Raw genomic sequence first — 18,719 nt, 5'->3', positions numbered from 1 at the left:
AATTCAAAATGTGTGACATGATGTAAAATGTCCATCCCAGATCCAGCTGTGAGGTGGAACATAGGGAACCAGACACATGCAAACTAAATATTAACTTCATTTGAATCTTTATAAACACATAAGTGGTAGCAAATGATTATTTTGCTGGAATAGGATGCCTCTTTGTTTAATGAATCAGAAAAAAGCAGAGCAGTACTAATCTCTAAATGCTGTGCAGTCGGTCAGTGGGTTGTTACATAAAATGTCATTAAAGTTCGGTAGTCACGTGAAAAAAAATCAACTGGCCTTGAGCGGTTTAATGTCACGATTTGCTTGATGTGAAGACAAAAACAGAATCAGAGCAGCATACAGTATAAATATTGTAAGCTGCTCTGATTCTTACTTGATCGTAATTATTTATTGATCAAACGATTGAAACACTATAGCATATCTAGAGTATATCAATATTCAACACTAGCTATGCTGTGGTATGCTTCTTCATGTATCTGATCTTATCACTACCTTCATTTTACAAGATTTACAAGAGCAACTTAACCGTTTTAATGTGTCGTTAAATTACTTTGTCTAAGTTTAAAATTGAGACCACAAGTTGAATGTTGCTGTGTTTCAGGCAGTGACAAATTTTAAACTCTAATACCCAGATAACAGAGAGACAGGCGCAGGATATGAACGAGAAAGAAAGATTTTCTGCACTCCCTCACTGCTGTTTAGGGAATAACTTTGATTTTTTAATTTCCTGTGGGGTGAAGTGTTCTCAGTGCCAGAATTTAATTTTAGCAGGTAGGAAAAATGTGTGTTATCTCAATTAAGGTGGCTTGGATGCCCTTCTGATGTACCCCCACTTTGTGATGTCTCCTGATAAGATTGTTTTTTTAATGTAAAATTTGCCACTGTAGCTTTAATCAAAAAACTGCTTGCTAGCATTGTTGAAATTGTTCAATGGAACCAATAGGCACTGGTTGCAGCTCATGCCAAGCACCACAGACTTCCTAACAACGTCCAAAAACCTTTTCCAGCAGAGCTAAGGGATGATGATATCTCCCACAATGAAACAAATATGTTAAAGATCAGTGTACAATCTGCTGCACTGACATCGAAATAAACGTATTCAGCTGTAACCTAGAATAATGACATATCATGATTACCCTTGTTTGTTACTGACTAATCTCCTTAGAGGTTGATGTAATCCACAAATGCTGTCTTACTTTTCAGGGTAAATGCAAAGGCAAACTGTGTTGCTATTTTCTCAAATTATGCACTTACTGTCACATAGGAAAATCTGGCCCAATCCTACAAGCTCAAAATCACAAAGCCCAAGGATAAGTAATGGCTGACTGTGAACAAAAATGAAAATTGATGATCCAGGTTGGCTGGACGCAGAGAGCCACTTTAATACTTGGGAGCCTTGCTGTGGTAGCACGTTCAGGGGAACATGGACATTTTGACAGCTCCCTGGTGACCTTCGCCTGAGCTCAGGGACAGGGAATTATGGTCTCAGCAGGGCCATATGAAAGCAATATATTTACAGTTCATTGTGTCATTCCCCACAGGCAGCACAGGGTTTATCAGGTACTATTAAGTGTGAAGCTTCTACCTTTTAAACATGGAAATGAGGGCCTTTATATAAACATCTTTTTGGCTTTTTTACAAGTGTTTTAAGATTGTAATGTAGATACAAATCTGATCAAAAACAGACAAGGCTCATCAGTTCAATAACTTTTAACATTTGCTTATACACTGACAGTCTTTAATTCACAATATAAATGAAGTGGTAATAATTCTCATTAAAGCTTTCTTTTGTTGAAATGTACAGACAGGGCTGACAGGGCAGAGTCAACAGGAACTATTCTTTTGTAAGATTGTCATTCCTAAAATAGTGTCATTGTAGTGGGAATTTTTATTGAGGCATGTACAAAACATAGCTATTACAGTGAGAGATATAGAAGATACATGATAGATTACTAAAACACTGCAGGGAATGCCCCAAAATTAAACAATTAGTTTCTTCTATAATTCATGCCAGGTGTTAAAGCCACTAGAGAGATGAGATTCTCAGTTTTATCTCATTACGATATTTGTACTATGATAAAAATGTAACTGTATACATCTCATGTCATGACTTCAATCCAAATCTAACTGTCTGAGGTATTAAGTTTGCAGCATGGCATTGTTTTAATTAGTAATGATACTGCAGTGCAGACATAACATTGTCACTTTCATTGCTCAGTTAGAGTCGACCACTCAAAATAATACGCCGATAATATGACCAATCACATCTTAAAAATATGGAATGGGACATTTAATCATTTTTATCACACCACAGACACACACCACTCACAAACAATCTATTTATTCAAACCCAGTCATCCTGAAAAATGCCTGGCTCGCTCTCTGCTAGATACACATTGAGCACATTCCATGTGAATTCGCAATTATGATTTTATTTGTTGAATGGTGAAACAAAGCTTATGGAAATGTTTACCCCAGTGGCTTTTACTTTAAAAATTACTCTAAAAAAATAAGCTGAAAAAAGAAGTCCGTGTTGTGACATTAAGACATGACTCCAAAGGTCATACCACTAATTATTGAGTGTTTCCCTTTCTTTTTTCAGCAGTAAGGCATTTCTTCCTGTATTGTCCTTTTAAAGACCTGCATGCATCAAAGTAAAACCTGTCAGTGCAATAAATTTCACAAATGTTCTGCTGAGTTCATACAGCATCACATTTATGTGCTGTATTATTCACCATGACAGGTAGTCTGGACATCTCCACTGTTAAAAATATAAAGCCTTAGTTGGTATTTTAGGACCTGCTGGATTGGATACAGCGTTACAGACTAACTGACATGCAGGTTTACAAGCTATCACCGTGCTCTTCTGAACTTCCACTAAGAACAACAAAATGAAAAACAGGCATAGTGCTGCCTTTTTTGATGTTGCTCTGTGGTGGATCTCATCCACAAGCTGAAACAAGACTGCACCGATAACTAGAAACTCATTGATACTGCAGCTATGGATCAAATGGGGTCATGTAATCTCCCACTGTCTTTCATCAGCTCCTTTTCTCTCTCTAAGGATGTGTGGGCAATGCACAGGTGATTTGAATCCAAGCAGAGAGAAAAAGCAAGACAGGAAATGAGATGGGAGGGGGGGGTAAATGGATAACACAGAGGCAGTTGAATTTACTGCATTCAAAGTGAAAAAACACTTCTTTAGATGAGCAGCAGAAAAAGGCACAATAATAAAGCAGGATGTAAACCTTATCTCTCATTCTAAACTCCACTGCTGCCGTTTCAGTAAGTACTGTATGACACAGAGCTTGAATGGCAATAGAAAGGAGACCAGTAATTGTGAAGCAACCAAAACATGTTTATATTATGTGGTGTTGAAAATGCGAAGCAGTATTTTTTCTCTGATGTAATGAGATAAATGATCAACTAAAAGGTGAGACTTGAGTAGAAGTTCATTAGATCCATATAAACATATCACTAAACACTACTGATTTTATTTAAATAGTGTCCATGAAGCTCAGATCACCACAGGATTACCCTCAATTACAACAAGCACATGAGATTAAGAAGCATGAATGAGAAAAATGTGAAAACGAAATTGAGTCTTATGAATTCACGTGGAAGCAACTAAAAAAGTTATGCGCTGTTTGTATATCAACATTTGCTCAAAGGTCACCCGTCTCCTGCTAAAACATGAGTAAACAGTGATGATTGGTAGCAGCACATTTTCTCCATTAAAATTCATGACACTTTTAATCTGAGTAACAACCAAATTTCATTGTCTGCCAAAACGAGTAGATATGGCACTTTGTTTAAAATTAAACAAGGGACCTGAGCAATTTGCTAAACAAACATGAGCTGCTCAAAAATAGAGGTTAATAAGATGCTGCTTCACTGTGATAGAGGAAAGTGTTGTATTGTGCTGGTTATTATGCTGTTACACAGCTAACAATTCATGTTGCCCCTTCTGTGCCTCTGAACAGGGGAAAAAAATCTTCATACCTATTTTCAAGAGAAAGCAGAAGGAGAGAAGGGAAATATTTTATATATATCAAAAGGGAATAAAGAATGGTCCTGTCCCTGGGGACATGTTGGTTTGAGCGTAATGACTCTCAGTGCAGACCTCCTGAGACAAATTGCCACTGACCCCCATGGATTTTCCAGGGCACACTCGATTGGAAATGGACTATTCAATTTCCCACAGGGAGCCTTGCCATTTCCTTGCTATGCATCATTGAAAAGGCATCCACTTTTGGGTTTGGTTGGTCTCATAAAAATATTCACAGAATGTTGTATCAATAATGATAACTCTCAAGTCCTAATCATAGTCTAAATTGTTAGATTTAAAAGTTGGGCAGGGAATTAATAAGGTCTGATTTCTTTCATTATTTGTGTGTATTTAGAGCTATGGAGAGGAATAATACATCAGCCTATTCAAGAGAATGACCTAAACATATGTTATGGATTCCGTATATTTCCATCTTGGTGTTTTTAATTTAAAAAATTTACATTTTGAAACAATTCCTGCGTATATTAATGATTAAACATTTTCATATTTTATTACTGAGCATAAATCACCTGACAGGAGTGAATTTGGTTACACTGTGTGTGGAGACAAACGAAATGCACGCATGTATTAATGTGTATTTTTCTAACTGTGAAATCTCAAATGAATGAACAGATTTGAAATAAATGCAAAAAATGTTTAAATGTTTAAGACAATTATATGCACAGGTGAAATTTCAAATGTAGAGTCCAACTTGGAAACATGTAAGTCTGATACTTGACTTTTATCTGAATAGAGTTGTGTTTATTTCTAAACTTCAAATTGATCTGAAACTGAAAGTTAGGCTAGATTTTATTGTCATTGTATCGTTAAGAAAAACCATACAATGAGATTTTTGAGAGTGAAGAGCCACTGCAGTCGCACAGAGCCATCTTGGACGAAAATCGGTTCATATTCATGTCAAACATGGTTTGTGGATAGAAAAATTCGTGTTGTTTTTCCATCATGAAGAATATGTTTATTACTGCCTCATCGACACATATTTCTATCCATAATTAACAGTAAACATTTATACTGCCACACAGAAAAGATTGTGCAGCGGTCATGGGGAGTTAATATGAATATAAATTAGTCACATTGCATCCCTCTTCTCCAACATGTCTGTGACGTAACACAGTGCAGACTTACAGTGTAATGGGAGAAGATGAATGAACCATTAAAGATGAGGGAAATAATCTCTTCTGAAGCTAGCTAAGCCACGAGCTTGCTCTCATAAATCACCTGTACAAAGCAGCACCACACGACCATACATCTCTCCATAAACACATATTGTACTTTTTTAAATCTCATTTCACAATACATAGTGAAAGGATGAATATAATTCCATACCCTGTACAGCACATCACAACAACACCTGGCAGCATCCCATCAGCTGAGGCCAGTGAAAAGGCTATAATCCATGATCTAAAAGCTGAATTATAACTAAACAAACAGACATGCAAAGGATGCATTTCAAAGTCTACAGCTGAGGTATAGGTATCTCCCTTTTATCTATTTTTTGCTAAGATTCATCCACTCCCTTCTGCAGGCCAAGAAATAGAGTTTTTCATCACTGCAGTGTCTCACTGGCATCGACCAGCAATATTGATCTGGAGCAGATCTCCTTCCACTCTACCTGGGGAGCCAGATGAGCCTTGTTCATATTGATCCAACCTTTTTATTCTACATTCTCCTTCGCCCTTTCTTCGGGTTGGGGGAAAAAAAATATATGCTTGTCATCTTTTATAATAAATATTCTTTGAGAAAAGCAGCAATTACTATTAATCCAAAGTCTGCTGCTGGACTTTATCATTGATGATCCACAGAAGAGGACGGGAACACTGTTGAAACATGCCTCAAACATCAGAAAAATTGTCCGTTATGACAGTTCAGTGATGTGAAGGCATACTTCTTATCTGATTGAGGTTTCTGGCGATGAAGCTGAGGCACATTGCAAAGAGGCAAAACATGTCTATCAGAAAGTCAGTCAGGCAGGATAGACATATGAAAGTAAATATTTTCTTGAAACAAATACATCTAATTTTCTCCAGAAGGAAAGCACTTTTTCTTAACTTCAGGCAATAATCTGTATCTATCTATCTACTGTATCTATCTAAAATCACGTGCTTCTGTTTCATAATCCCACTTTAACACATTGCTTTCCACGTAGTACCCCTCTTTCCTTCTCTGCCCACTTCCTTGTGCTCATTCCTTAAATGCCTTTCTCTGTCTCCGTTAAGTGTTTCACTCAGTCCGTGTCTTCCTGCCTCCCCCCTCAGGAATAGAATCAGTGGTAATGTACTAATCTGTGGAGCTTTAATGCAGTCTTGCCAATCTGCCATGTCAAGATACACAAATCTCACTCCAGGCAATTACGGACTTTTTTTTCTGTTTCGCCATCTCAGTTGTAATGAAAACTTCCTCTGTGACCCATCAAGCACAATTATCTTTTTTTTGTTGTTGTTTTGTTTTGTTTTATAATGAACATTAATGGCCCTATTGGTATATAGTGTATATATATACACGTGAGCCAGGCTATGAAGGCACAGAAGAGATAAATTAGTATATACTAAGTCATGTTTGTTTAATCAACCTGTGCTGCTGATTCCACCAAGAAATCAATTCCCTTATTAAGATAGCTCCATGCAAAGTTAAAATGAATATACCAGAACATCCTGATGGTCTAACAGTTTTTTAAAAAAAGTAGGAGCAGTCAGAGATATGGACTCTAGCCTATGTGAGTGCATACTGGGAGTGCTATTGTCATTATAGGATGACTGCACTGTCAGTCAAGCTCCTCATTGTCACAACTGGATGTCTACCCTGTCTGTCAAGCTCCTCATAATGCTACCTGATGATCCATGGATCAAATCAGATCATCATCATCATCAACATCATTATAATCATGCCTGTGTCAAGAGTCATCACTTTCGGGTTTCATGTAAAATTGTTCCTCATTTGAAGACTCATTTGACAGCCATTAGATTCACTCTTTGCTGAGATTTAAGGTGTCTTTAGCCTCCTGGCTTGTATTGACAGAGCTGAGAGGTGCTCACATTAGTTTAGCTCAGATGTTGGATTAGTTAGGGGTTGCTTAGTTCCCAGTTTGCTAATTTGGACCCTAAATTTGAGCTCTGACAAAATGACTAATAAGACAGGGCTGAATCAAAAGCATATTTCTTTGACAAAAAGTTTCATTTCTCTTCTGACTCCTCTAATATTCCTTTAATCATGAGGAATATTGGGTAGTTTTACACCTTTAGGCTTTCAAATATTATTCAGTTGAAAGAATCAAAGCAGAGAAAATCACTTTGGTTTGACAACTTATTACTCATCGACATTTTAAACTTGTGACCAGGGGTCACATAAAAACACTGCTAATGCAATAGCAGGGCCAATCAAGATGGGAAAATGCACATGAAAATGTCCATCTCTTTTCCTCATTGATAAGGTTCAGTGTTTTGTATGCTTCTGCAGATATATTTTGTTGACGTGTCTTTACAACACAGCACTGGTTTGGGTAATTAAGTGTATCTGCTATAGGGAGAAAAAGCAGACTATTGTAACTATAAATCATCTTGCAACTTTAAATGTTCATATACGCTGAAATCCTTTTAGGCTTGTGTGTTACATTATTCTAAAATTGACTGAGCCAGTTTATCACCAATCGAAGACTACTGTTCGATTATCACTTGAATGTACAATTAAATTATTATGTCCTGTCATAGTTTACTATAATAATTATATTAACAGTTATTCATCACCCTTTCCACCCCTCACCTGAGCATTAAATCATGTTTTTTGCACTGTTGTTCCTTGGCAACATGAGTAATTTTACCTGTGAAATTAGTTTTGACATAAGTTTGGTGGCATTGTCTTTACTCAAAAAACACACATGTAGCCACGTTGTTTCTTAAAAGTTCAGTTGTTTCTACAGTTCAGTGGCTGTCATGTTAATGGATGAGCTTTGAAATTTAGGTCAGTCATCAGACTTATTCACTTAAACTTACAACTACTTACAAAAATAAAAGGTATGCTAAAGCACTTCTTGGGGAGTTCTCAGAAAGTAATCTTAAAGATGTGAGATTTAAGAGCTGGATAGGAGTGCCACGGCAAATGCCATGGCAAACATGGCACGTCCGTGTTTAGAACTTTCCAGTAATTTTCACATAAAGAGCTGCTGACAGAAATTTCAAGGTAACACATACTTACTAAGGCAAGTTCACATCTTTATCTCAGCACTTCATGTTTTGAAAGCTTTGCTTGCTGGAAGAGATGGGCTGGATGTATGACATCTACGAGAATAGAGAAGTTGAACTTCATAATGGTAAACTTCTTTTTAAAACAGCAACTTCTTAGGACATCAAATGTAATAGTTAACCTTACATGGATATTATATTGTCATCATCTTCAGACTGAGAAACACAAAGAGTTGCTGATTTTTATGCATTATGTAAGTTTTCAGACCAGATGGTGATGATGTTACCATATGCCAGGACCTAAAGTAAACCATTAGATTTTTGTTTAAATTTCAGAGTCAGCATCTCTAACAGCATTTCCACTGACATTTTACATAATGAGAGTCCACATGAACACTCACTGTAAGGTGTTATTATCTCTCAGTGTGCACTCCAGTAGAAGTATCTATCAAGACCATCAGAGATGAGCACTCAGTGCCACCCTGACAAAGGATGTACGGGTTTATTTAAAATTCTGACCGTACATCCACCTCACAGGTTAGCATACATTTGAAAATTAGTGCAACCACAGATATTCCTAACATCTCAGAGAAATTGTAATACTGGAGGAGTCAATGGAGCTGAAAGGATTTCACTGACAGTGTTTCAGGTTGCATGTAAAGCTACAAAGGCAACATCTTGTTGATTCAACACACACCACACGGTATCGTGTTACCTGTCAGATAAAGAAGGCAGACAAGTCTTGACAAGTTGCTCTCTGACATGCCATTCCACATTATCTCAAAGGACTTGTTGCGTTTTCATTGCAAAGGTGCCAGGTGCTTCAGAGGGGCTACTCGTCGGTTAAATATGGCACCTCTGAGTAAGGTTGTCTCCATTATACGCTAAAATCTAAAATCACTCTCGCAGAAAACTGACCAGTAGATTTAAGGTTTCAAGATTTCCTAGAGCATCAAGAAGGACAAAGAAAGAAAGCGTGATTCTGCTACATACTTTTTTTTTTTCCGATCATCACCATCATCACCAATATTATACACACAAAATGAGACACATACACGCACTTCTTTAGGCTAAAAATGACAAGATGAATATCCGTTATAAGAAAACTGTGACAATTTTTTCCATTACTTGTCATAATAGCTGTTATTTCTAACTGTGTCACGTGTTGCCATACCCTGACAACCGGCAAATTTTTAGCTGTCACCTCACACACCTGTCAACCTAACTGTAAAGCAAGAGGGAAATGTGGAGGCCGTGGGCAGCTCAACCCCTTGACGAGCCCACGTGGGTCCAACGTGCCCTGCTCTGCCTCATTTTCTTCACCTGCTGCTTTGATGTGCTGCTCTGCTGCTCTTCGCTCAGGTCCATAACCCGTGTGAGGTCACTTGCACAAAACCAAAACATACAAGTAAAAGAAAATGACTTCTATTGATAGCGGCAATGCTCCCAGAAGCATATGAAGGAAGGGAAGCACTCCATGTTAGAGCTGAAGACGTGTCACTATGACAAAAAAAGATGACAGAGTAAGCTGGATAGCAGAATGATGACTTTTTAAGTCAAAATATTCAAAATACATAAGTAGCAGTCTGTCAGTGTTGCTGTTTTTTCAAGTGTGAGTTACAGCATCTAGTAATGGAGCTCTTGAAAAGCTGGTTCATTATGACCTTTGCAGTTTTGCAGATGGTCAAACTTTGCATAATATTGGACACTAAAGCATCTTGCTGAGCTTGTGTTGAAGTAAAAGACTGGTACTTCAAAATCCCACATACTGTATGTCAAGTGAGGATTTTTGCGGGTCCTTCACTGACCCAAACACACTCCTACTCACTCAGGTTCACTGAATCCCAGCTTAATAAGTACCATACGGTGCCATTAGGAATGCAAACATATGCACGTCTCCTCACAAGATGCTTTTTTGTCATGGACATAGAACTTTAAGTTCTTTTTCTTCTTTTAAGATCTTTATCTATCTAGCATTGATTTAAGAATGTGATTTAACTATCAAACTCTTCAACTCATCCCCTTTCTCCACATAGGACAAAACAATTTATCCTGCACTACAATTAACACTTTAACATTGAATCCACAATCCTTATTCGTTGCCATTCTGCACCTTATCTGCTGTTATTTATCTATATCTCACGTATATACTATATACTCTGTTATTTTTATATATATATTATTATATTTTGCAGGGAAATTACTTTCTACTTTTGTATGCTTCTTTGTATTGCAACCCTGGCAATTTCCTGTGGGATCAATAAAGATCTTATCTTACCTCATCTTATCTTATCTTTATTAATACCATATGCAGTATGGATATGTAAAGTAGTAAACATAGTAAAATGACGTAGAATTATATGAAAAAAAATGTGATTTGCCCAGTCGTATTGCAAAAATTACATTCATAGATGGATAACCCCTAGTGTTCAGAAAAATAATTACAGTCAAAAATTAACAAATTGACGAGTTGAAAAGTTGGATTTGTTGTTCCTTTCTGGCTGTACCTGCTGCCTTACAGGCATCTGGACAGTGGAGCCTCATTAAATTCATAAAAAGTGCACCCATAAAAATTGAATTTATCAGAAGCCTTTGCTAGATGTCTAGATTGGACGGACAGCACTGAGCACAGAGTACCCTGCACTGTGCAGTCACTGTTAAGACTTTGTTTCTCTTTGTCACCAAGTTCATATGTGAGTGGGTTCTTGGGTCTGACAAGCATTACAACAAAATGGCAATTGGGCAATGATTGTGAGTGGGAAAACTGAGATGATCTCAAATTCAGCCAAAAACTGCACAGTTATGTGTATCCTCTCATGCACATACATGTCATTAACCTGTGGGTTTATTTCACCACTGGTTTTCATTTTTTGTATAGCGGCTGTATATAGTATAAGCAACATGAAAACATATGATAGAGGACGGATGTACATAGCTGTACGTAGTTAAATGCTGAAGGGGTACAGGGCTGGAAAAGTTTGGGACACACTGCTCCACTCTAATGCAAATCTGATACTTTGTTGTTTCTCACGTGGCTTTCTCTAAATAAGATTTACATAAACTTATCACATATAAATCTTTGTGTGAATTTTCATCGTTAAAATCATCCATGAAACCCAGTGTTGTATGTGTGAGAACATGACTAATATCCACACTGTGTTAGTTCCTGCAGCCCCTTAAAAGAAGTGTTATGTTCAGTTCCTACCTATATTCGTGCAAATCTAGCAGAAAACTGTATACAAAAATATCGGCAAACTTACACAGCAGAACCTTTGGGATGTGAGACTGACGCAAATACAATTTGAAGGCATCTATCAAGCTTACAAGTATCAGACAAACTCTTGAAAGGCCCATTTGTATCAGCATGTTGTAAAGCAAAAAACAACGAAGTAATGTAAACAATGTGGTGCGTAACACACAGAACATCATGTACAAACATTCAATCTAAGGGATCTACTATTCCACCTCACGGAAATCCCCAGGAATGTGTACAGTATAATGAAAAGTGACAATTTCCATCTTTAGAAAGTGAAAGCAATTACATTAGAAAGTATACTAATTTAGAAATAGCCCAGTTGTACCTGTAAGCCTGTCTGCACAGCCTGTAGCTCCCTCTTAAGCTGCACATGGCAGTTTATTGTGATGACAGCAATTAAATACCCTGTGATTTGTGTGCCAGTGGTATTATGACTTATCCTACTGTATGCCCTGCTCTCTAGAGCTAGATGAAAAGGAGGTCTTAGGAATCCAGTGTCAGTACACCCGCTGAAAGCAGCACACAGAAACTAGCACATCCTCAAGGGAGCAGCCATGAAGGATAAACCATACAAGTGGTTAACATGACACGGGAGGACTTCAGGGGAGGGCCATCATAATACACAATATTCTCACAAGCTTAAAGTAGACAATAATACAAGCACTGTCCTCACTCCTTGATTTAATACTCAAGTGGGGATATGCATTTGTGACCACACAGCAATGGACTGACAAGGTTTCACACTGTAACACCGGGGACAACTAACAAAGGCCCAAATTAGAAGCGGTGTGCTCAGATTTGTGCCTCATCAGCATTCTCTCAGCCTCTCCCTGTGGCTATCCTTCTGCCACATCAGAGCTGGATGTTTGGTACAGTGTAGTAAAAGCCTGTGGGTTTCAGATGAAGCCATAAAGCGAGTAGTAAAAACACCAGTCATTATCAAGTGTGTAAAAAAAAAAAAAGGACTAAAAGGGGCTTAATAGTATAAACTGACTAGTTGAACAGTGTAAAATTACTAGGTAGCACTGAGGGCTCTCATAACTAATCATAGATGACATAATTTATTTCAGAAGCACCAGTAGTTTTGCTTATGTGCAAATGTGACATATGTTTCACACAGCGGAATGCCATTACATTCAAAAACTGGCATTCATCTTCACAGACAACCAAATGCCAAGATAATTTTTCACATAACTAGATCATTGACAACTAGTCTGCTATTCCAAGGCAAAATACATTAGGTGTATGTATATCAAATTCATTTTCATTTGCGCAAACCAGCAAGATTATAGAATTGACACTTACCTTGGGTGGTGGCAAAATCAAACATTTTATAATGGACAGTGGTTTGTTTTGTGTGTGCGTGTGTGTGTGTGTGTGCGTGTTTGTGTGTCAAAGCTCATTTATGCATACATTTAAGCAGCTGCTGGCAGCAAAAAATCTGAAAGAACAATATGAAGCCTGTTCGCAGGCAGCATAGAGCCTCACATCCACATGGCAGTTTGAGTTTAAGACTTACCGGTTCAGATGATGTCATAGTATTTAACATAAGACAATATTTTCTATTTTGGTGTAAATAAAAATAAATGTTTTGTAAGCGCTTGTAAGTATTTGCAAAACTAGAATCAACAACATCGCATATGTAAAAGCAACAACAAGAGCAAGCAAAATCAAGAATAAGTTATCCCAGAACGCAAGTGGAACATTTGAATGTCATGGTAGTTATACAGTGGTACTACGTATCACCTCCAATTAGTAACCCACACACACTGACATTCATGTTTCTCACGTTTTGGTTAGCTAATGATGACTTGCTATATTTGAGTTTACTTTAGTAACCATTTTGAAAGAAATATAAATTTTACCTTGAATGCTCAGTAGGGACCTTAGAAGCCAAGCTTCCCCTCTCTGCCCTGAGGAGGAGAGTCAAATAGCAAAGATCAGAAGTCCACTTACCCCTCAAGGAGAAGAGGTGAGGATCACAGCCAGGATGGGAGGCCCGCAACACTATGATCAGGCCTCAACCACAACCCCAAAACCCATTATTCAAACAAAAGGAGTGTAGTTACCCCTGGGTGGTGGTGGTGTACTGGAACTAGGACAGTAACTAGTGTGTTCATGTGTCCATGTGAGCCTCATATGATTTCCATGCATCAAGCAGAAAGGAAACAAGTGACGCAGCCTGAACGTGTGAATGCAAAGCACAAGCGGCACCTACCTTGAAAAGCTTTCATTAATAATCAAGAAAGCAATTTTTTAACAACAAAAAACGCCAATGACTTTATATACTTCATTTAGTATATAATACCAGAAAACACTGCAGTCATAGTTTAATTAATTCAGAGAATTCAAAGGGTAGTACCTTTACTTTTACCTATGAGAATTGATGAAATGTTCCATGAAGAAAGCAGATTCCAGACAAAAAGGGAAAACAAAAGGAGAGGAGACACCAATAAGTGCCAAGTTGGAAAAGGACAGACGACAGGAGAAAGAGGCTTGATGGCTACAAATATAAGAGAGGGAAGGGGGGGGACTAAAAAAGGAAAGTGGAAAGAGAAAAACAATACTTCACATCCCTGCTCTGTTGTATGATAAGGCTATGCAGTAGTCACACAAAGAGGAAGATGATGACTGTCTGTGCACACACAACATGCATTACAGCAGCAAGGACAAATGAGGATTATCTTAAAAATTCAGTGAGCTGTTTTCCACCACCATGCATTACATCCTAATAATGTTAATGCAAATTTCCCTTTAGTCGAACTGCATCATCATAAAACATCTGAATGTACAGTAGATGTGAATAATTAAAAAGAAAATAAAAGATAGAGAGAAACACCCAGCAGAGTGGGGAGTGGAAAGCTAAATGAGCTTGAAAAAGAGGTCATATGAAAAAAAAAAAAGTCACTGGGAAAATGAAAATCAAGTGGGTCATTCAAAATAAGTAAAGTGACAGCTCATATCTGAGCAGCTTCAAGCCTGAGCATCACACAATAGTTGGAGGCACACACATTTCTGAGCACAATGGGAGCAGGAGGGACAATGGAGGAATGGCAGGAAGAAGGAACAGAGCTCATACCTTGGTCGCCCATCATCAGGTGTGCCAGACCTTAAAGGAAAACAAGAGCACAGTCAGCAGAGAACAAGGGATCATGGGAAGCTGTGTGACACTAACAGGCAGGCATCTCTTGGGGAGAAGATGTCTGTGTTACTTGAGGAGTGCTGGGAGAGGGAAGAGTGGGACGGAGAGAAAGAGGAGGGTGCACAGACAGGGTTAGCATGATGAGCATTTAGTCAACCAAAGCAGGTTGCAATGCGTCATCAGCCACTTACTATTCATCATTCAGAAATCTAAATTCAGGTTGAACCTTTAGTTTTTCTCCATAAGATGAGAAGTACATAAGACTATCATACCACCTCCCAAGTCCGTACACACAAATATAGCCAAATATTGTTTTACCTTGACCTGCAACAACTGTGTCCACATAATGTACAAACAAAAAAAATAAATAAAGCAAAAAAAAAAAAAAAGCAAAGAGGATGATTGGACGTGGTTGGGTCACTGTGCCACTTTGAGTAGCAATGAGAACAAATTGCATAAATTAACAGTTTAACTGTGTGACATTCAGTGACACAGTTAACCGATATATATTAAGCATGAACGATAGGCACAGCACTAACTACTTTTTGTGGATGGTGCAACCATTTCCTGTCCATAGTTCTTCCAGCATCCAGGGAACATATGTTTAATGTTGTGATTCAACTCAGTCACTTTCAACCAGATCCCAAAATGCTAGCTAGCTGCTAGCTAACTGCCTGACAAATGGAAGCAGTCTGGGCTGTATGCTTGTTGCCGACTAGTTAATTCCTGTGCTTTCTGTTAGTAAGATTTTCTTTCTGCTATACAGTGCACGTGTCATTTGTATGCTGTTTTAAAATATGAATTAATTCAACCACAGCCCAACAATAAATAACTCCATCCCCTTAGAATGCCAATACAAGGAAAGTGAACCATCTTGCTAATAAAGAAGAAGATAGCATTGTGTAAAAGGCCAAGTGTTTAAGGTCATATTTATCATGACAATTATACTTACCAACAAGAAATTCAACCAGATTCAACCAAATAACTGTATGTATTTCCCACTTTGATTGAGAGGCCTAGCCTATCATACAGCATCAACTTCTGATCATACTGAGCTTCAACTCAGAGCTGAAATGAAAATATGAACCAGTATGAAAACCAGTTGGGAGCTTAGATAACCTGTAGTTCTCCAAGGCTACTCAAGTACTGTCGGGCTACAAAAAGCTAATTCTAGTCTTATTCTTCAAAACTACATGCATGGAAAATGTGATTTAGGCATTGCTTGAATCATATAGGCCAAGAATCAGTGAGGTATGCAATGACTTCACTCGAATGTGAACATGACAAAATCACATTTATACACATTTTATAATTTTAGCTCAATATTTTGGCTATTACAACATTTATAACATTACATTGATACATTACATGTAAAATAAACAGAATGCTCAGTATAAAAAAAACAGCAAAAACACAATCCAATCATGATTAATCAGACTTACCCCTCCTTCAAATTCAATAGCAATACCAGAATACAGCATTTTCTTACATTTATTTGAAGAGACATGACAATGGGAAGGCATACAAAATATAGCAAGAATGGAAAACAATTAGAATACCCACCTTCAGTATTGTTGTCTTCTGGAAGCACGGACAGGCATAGAGAAAGAGAGGAAGACATTCATTAAGCAGCATGCAGACTAGTACTGGCCGTTGCATGTCGTATCCATGCAAGGCATTAAACATCACATGCAAGTGACCTATTGTAACCTCTGCACAGGAAAAGCTGATTTATGCACAGGCCTTCATTTTGTTGTCCACACTTTTTGCTCGCACACTGACCTGGAATACAGGACAGAGCTGTAACTGAATGAATCCTTTGGAATATTTTATATAACCTTGAAGAATTAAAGTCTTTCAAACAAGTCTCAAAAACCAGCACCACTGTTAAAAAATTGAACAAGTATTGATTGAGGCAAAAGATGGTAAGGAGATGAAAAGTGCATCTCCAGTCTAGTTCCGCCTGTTGTGTTTGTCTCAGTAAATCTTTTATTTATTTGACTTTTTTTTTTTTTTAAAACACGATATATTTAATTCAACAGAGTCAATGGAATCTGTGTGCAGCGTTTTTTGTTTAGTAAATGAAAAGCCGAACCACAGTGCATGTGATGAAATGCACTGCAAGAGAAAATAACAAACCACTAAATAAATAGAGCTGGCTGCGGTGTAGCAATGCCTCTAAGGTTTCAGAGCGGGTCTCATGACTGCAACTCTTTTCAGGTGATTTGATCACACTACTAAATGCAATGACCAGTGAGCATATACTGACAATGCAAAAGGAGACTGCCTCTCAAATGAAATTGCCCTAGATCTAAGTTTGGCAAACAAGGTGACGTTTGTGGAGGTGGGAGAAATGCCATGTAAAACCTATCACTCTAATACAGGAGGCAGAGAGAAGAATTACATGTTAGTAGACTAACAGCACACAGGTGAGGTAATCATCATGCTATCAGAGGCAAAATAAATTGGCTTGACAAAGTGATGTGCCTGGAAACATGCAAAAACCAATGAAATGAGAGTGTCTAAGGGCCCGACTGCCTATAAAAAGAACAAAATATAGTCAGTCAACAGTTCTGTTCATCATTGAGTGCTTACAATTTTGTCTGAAGACCGAGTCCATATTTAACATAACAAAATCCTAATAGCAGAAATATACAAAATGGTACATCAAAAAATAATAATTTGATGATATTACATATTTTGGATTTTTCAGCAAAACAATCATGAACTGACATTATGGAGACAGTGGCATGCAATATCTAATCAGTATTTGTACAACAGCAAAAAAAACAAAAAACGGGTTCTTTAATCAGTCCAGTTACAATAATCATGCGGCCAGTTGGGTGAAAAAAAAAAGCCCAATTTTCACTACAAAATAAACTCCTACCTCTTTAAAATGTTTTCTTGCCCAGATTCAAGCGATTGTTTGACCCAAAACTTACCATCACCACTGGTTGCCCTTCCAAATCAGACACCATGCACAAACACCAGTCCAAATTATCATTTTGTGAACAAATTACTCAGCAATACACTGCTACACAATATGACCAATTTCATATAATTTTGCGTAAACTTTGTTTTACAAACACTTGTTGTTAGATTGGTATAAAATAGGATATTCAGTTTATGTGTAGAATTTGATTACAATTTTTGTTTCACTTTTTTTTTTTTTTTTTACATGAAATCTGCACACAAAGTCACGTAGATTTTATTTAGACAAGATTCCTTTGTGAAAGAAACTAAAAAGTACACTTTGTTCACAAAAAGTTAGCTTGATGATGAAAAGCACACTGCTGAAAAAGCAATCTGAGAAAGCAAGCATGAAGTTGGCAGTTGCAAAGTGACCACATGAGAAGAGAAAAGTAAAAGAATCAAGACCGCTGATGATGCCCGGACCCCAAAGACTGATGTAACTAATAACTCCTCCCACTGCATTTTAGTTCAACTGGTGGTCTGCTTAAGAGCACAATGTTGGTAGTTTGTTTTAGAATGTGGTTGCTGTGTATTAAACTGTATTGTAGTGATCCCCTTCCTCTAAATATTGATCAAAAACAAATTTTCTTCACATTAAGAGAGCTCTACACTATTTACTAAATGCTCACAGGGGGTAAACAAATGTGACCAGCTAGTTTCTAATAATAATAATAAAAATATACGTATAGGTACTCAGAGAATTTAATCTGATGAAGGATTATACAGCAGCCATTTAAGCATATTGCGCCCAGTAGTATAAGTAATTCTTTAGCAATCTTCAGTGGCCACACTACACGGCGTAGTTTCATTTGGTCTTCTTGGGAAGAAAAGAAGCTTTCCTCTAACAGCAGTATCACCTGACAGGGACCATTAAAACAAGCCCCCTATCACTCTCTCTCTCTCTCTCTCACACACACACACACACAGAGTTTCCTTCACAAATGTACCCAGCTGGTTACATCCTAATCCAGAGACGTAAATCCATTTAATCCCCTTGACAAAGTGATCCCAGTGCTATTGTGCTAGTAACAGTACACCAAAATGCACTCAACTATCTATCAGATGATCTGCATCTCTGACAGCATATAGCTCATG

The 18,719-nt window shown here is 37.7% G+C and overlaps 1 protein-coding gene across 7 annotated transcripts in view; it reads right to left on the bottom strand.

Moving 5' to 3' along the window:
- The window catches only part of LOC124065776 (neurexin-1a-like), a 237,960-nt gene that overhangs the window by 202,165 nt on the left and 17,076 nt on the right, over positions 1–18,719 (bottom strand). For all 7 annotated transcript variants that reach the window (XM_046401515.1, XM_046401509.1, XM_046401510.1 and 4 more), the window contains exons 3-5: positions 16,215–16,232; positions 14,589–14,618; positions 13,375–13,422 (exon numbers count right to left, since the gene is read on the bottom strand). In XM_046401515.1, coding sequence (XP_046257471.1) covers positions 13,375–13,422; positions 14,589–14,618; positions 16,215–16,232 — 96 coding nt within the window. The remainder of the gene's footprint in view (positions 1–13,374; positions 13,423–14,588; positions 14,619–16,214; positions 16,233–18,719) is intronic.

The sequence above is a fragment of the Scatophagus argus genome, chromosome 10 (assembly GCF_020382885.2).
Source record: "Scatophagus argus isolate fScaArg1 chromosome 10, fScaArg1.pri, whole genome shotgun sequence".
NCBI lineage: Eukaryota > Metazoa > Chordata > Actinopteri > Scatophagidae > Scatophagus > Scatophagus argus.
This window is presented reverse-complemented; position numbering and strand designations above follow the sequence as displayed.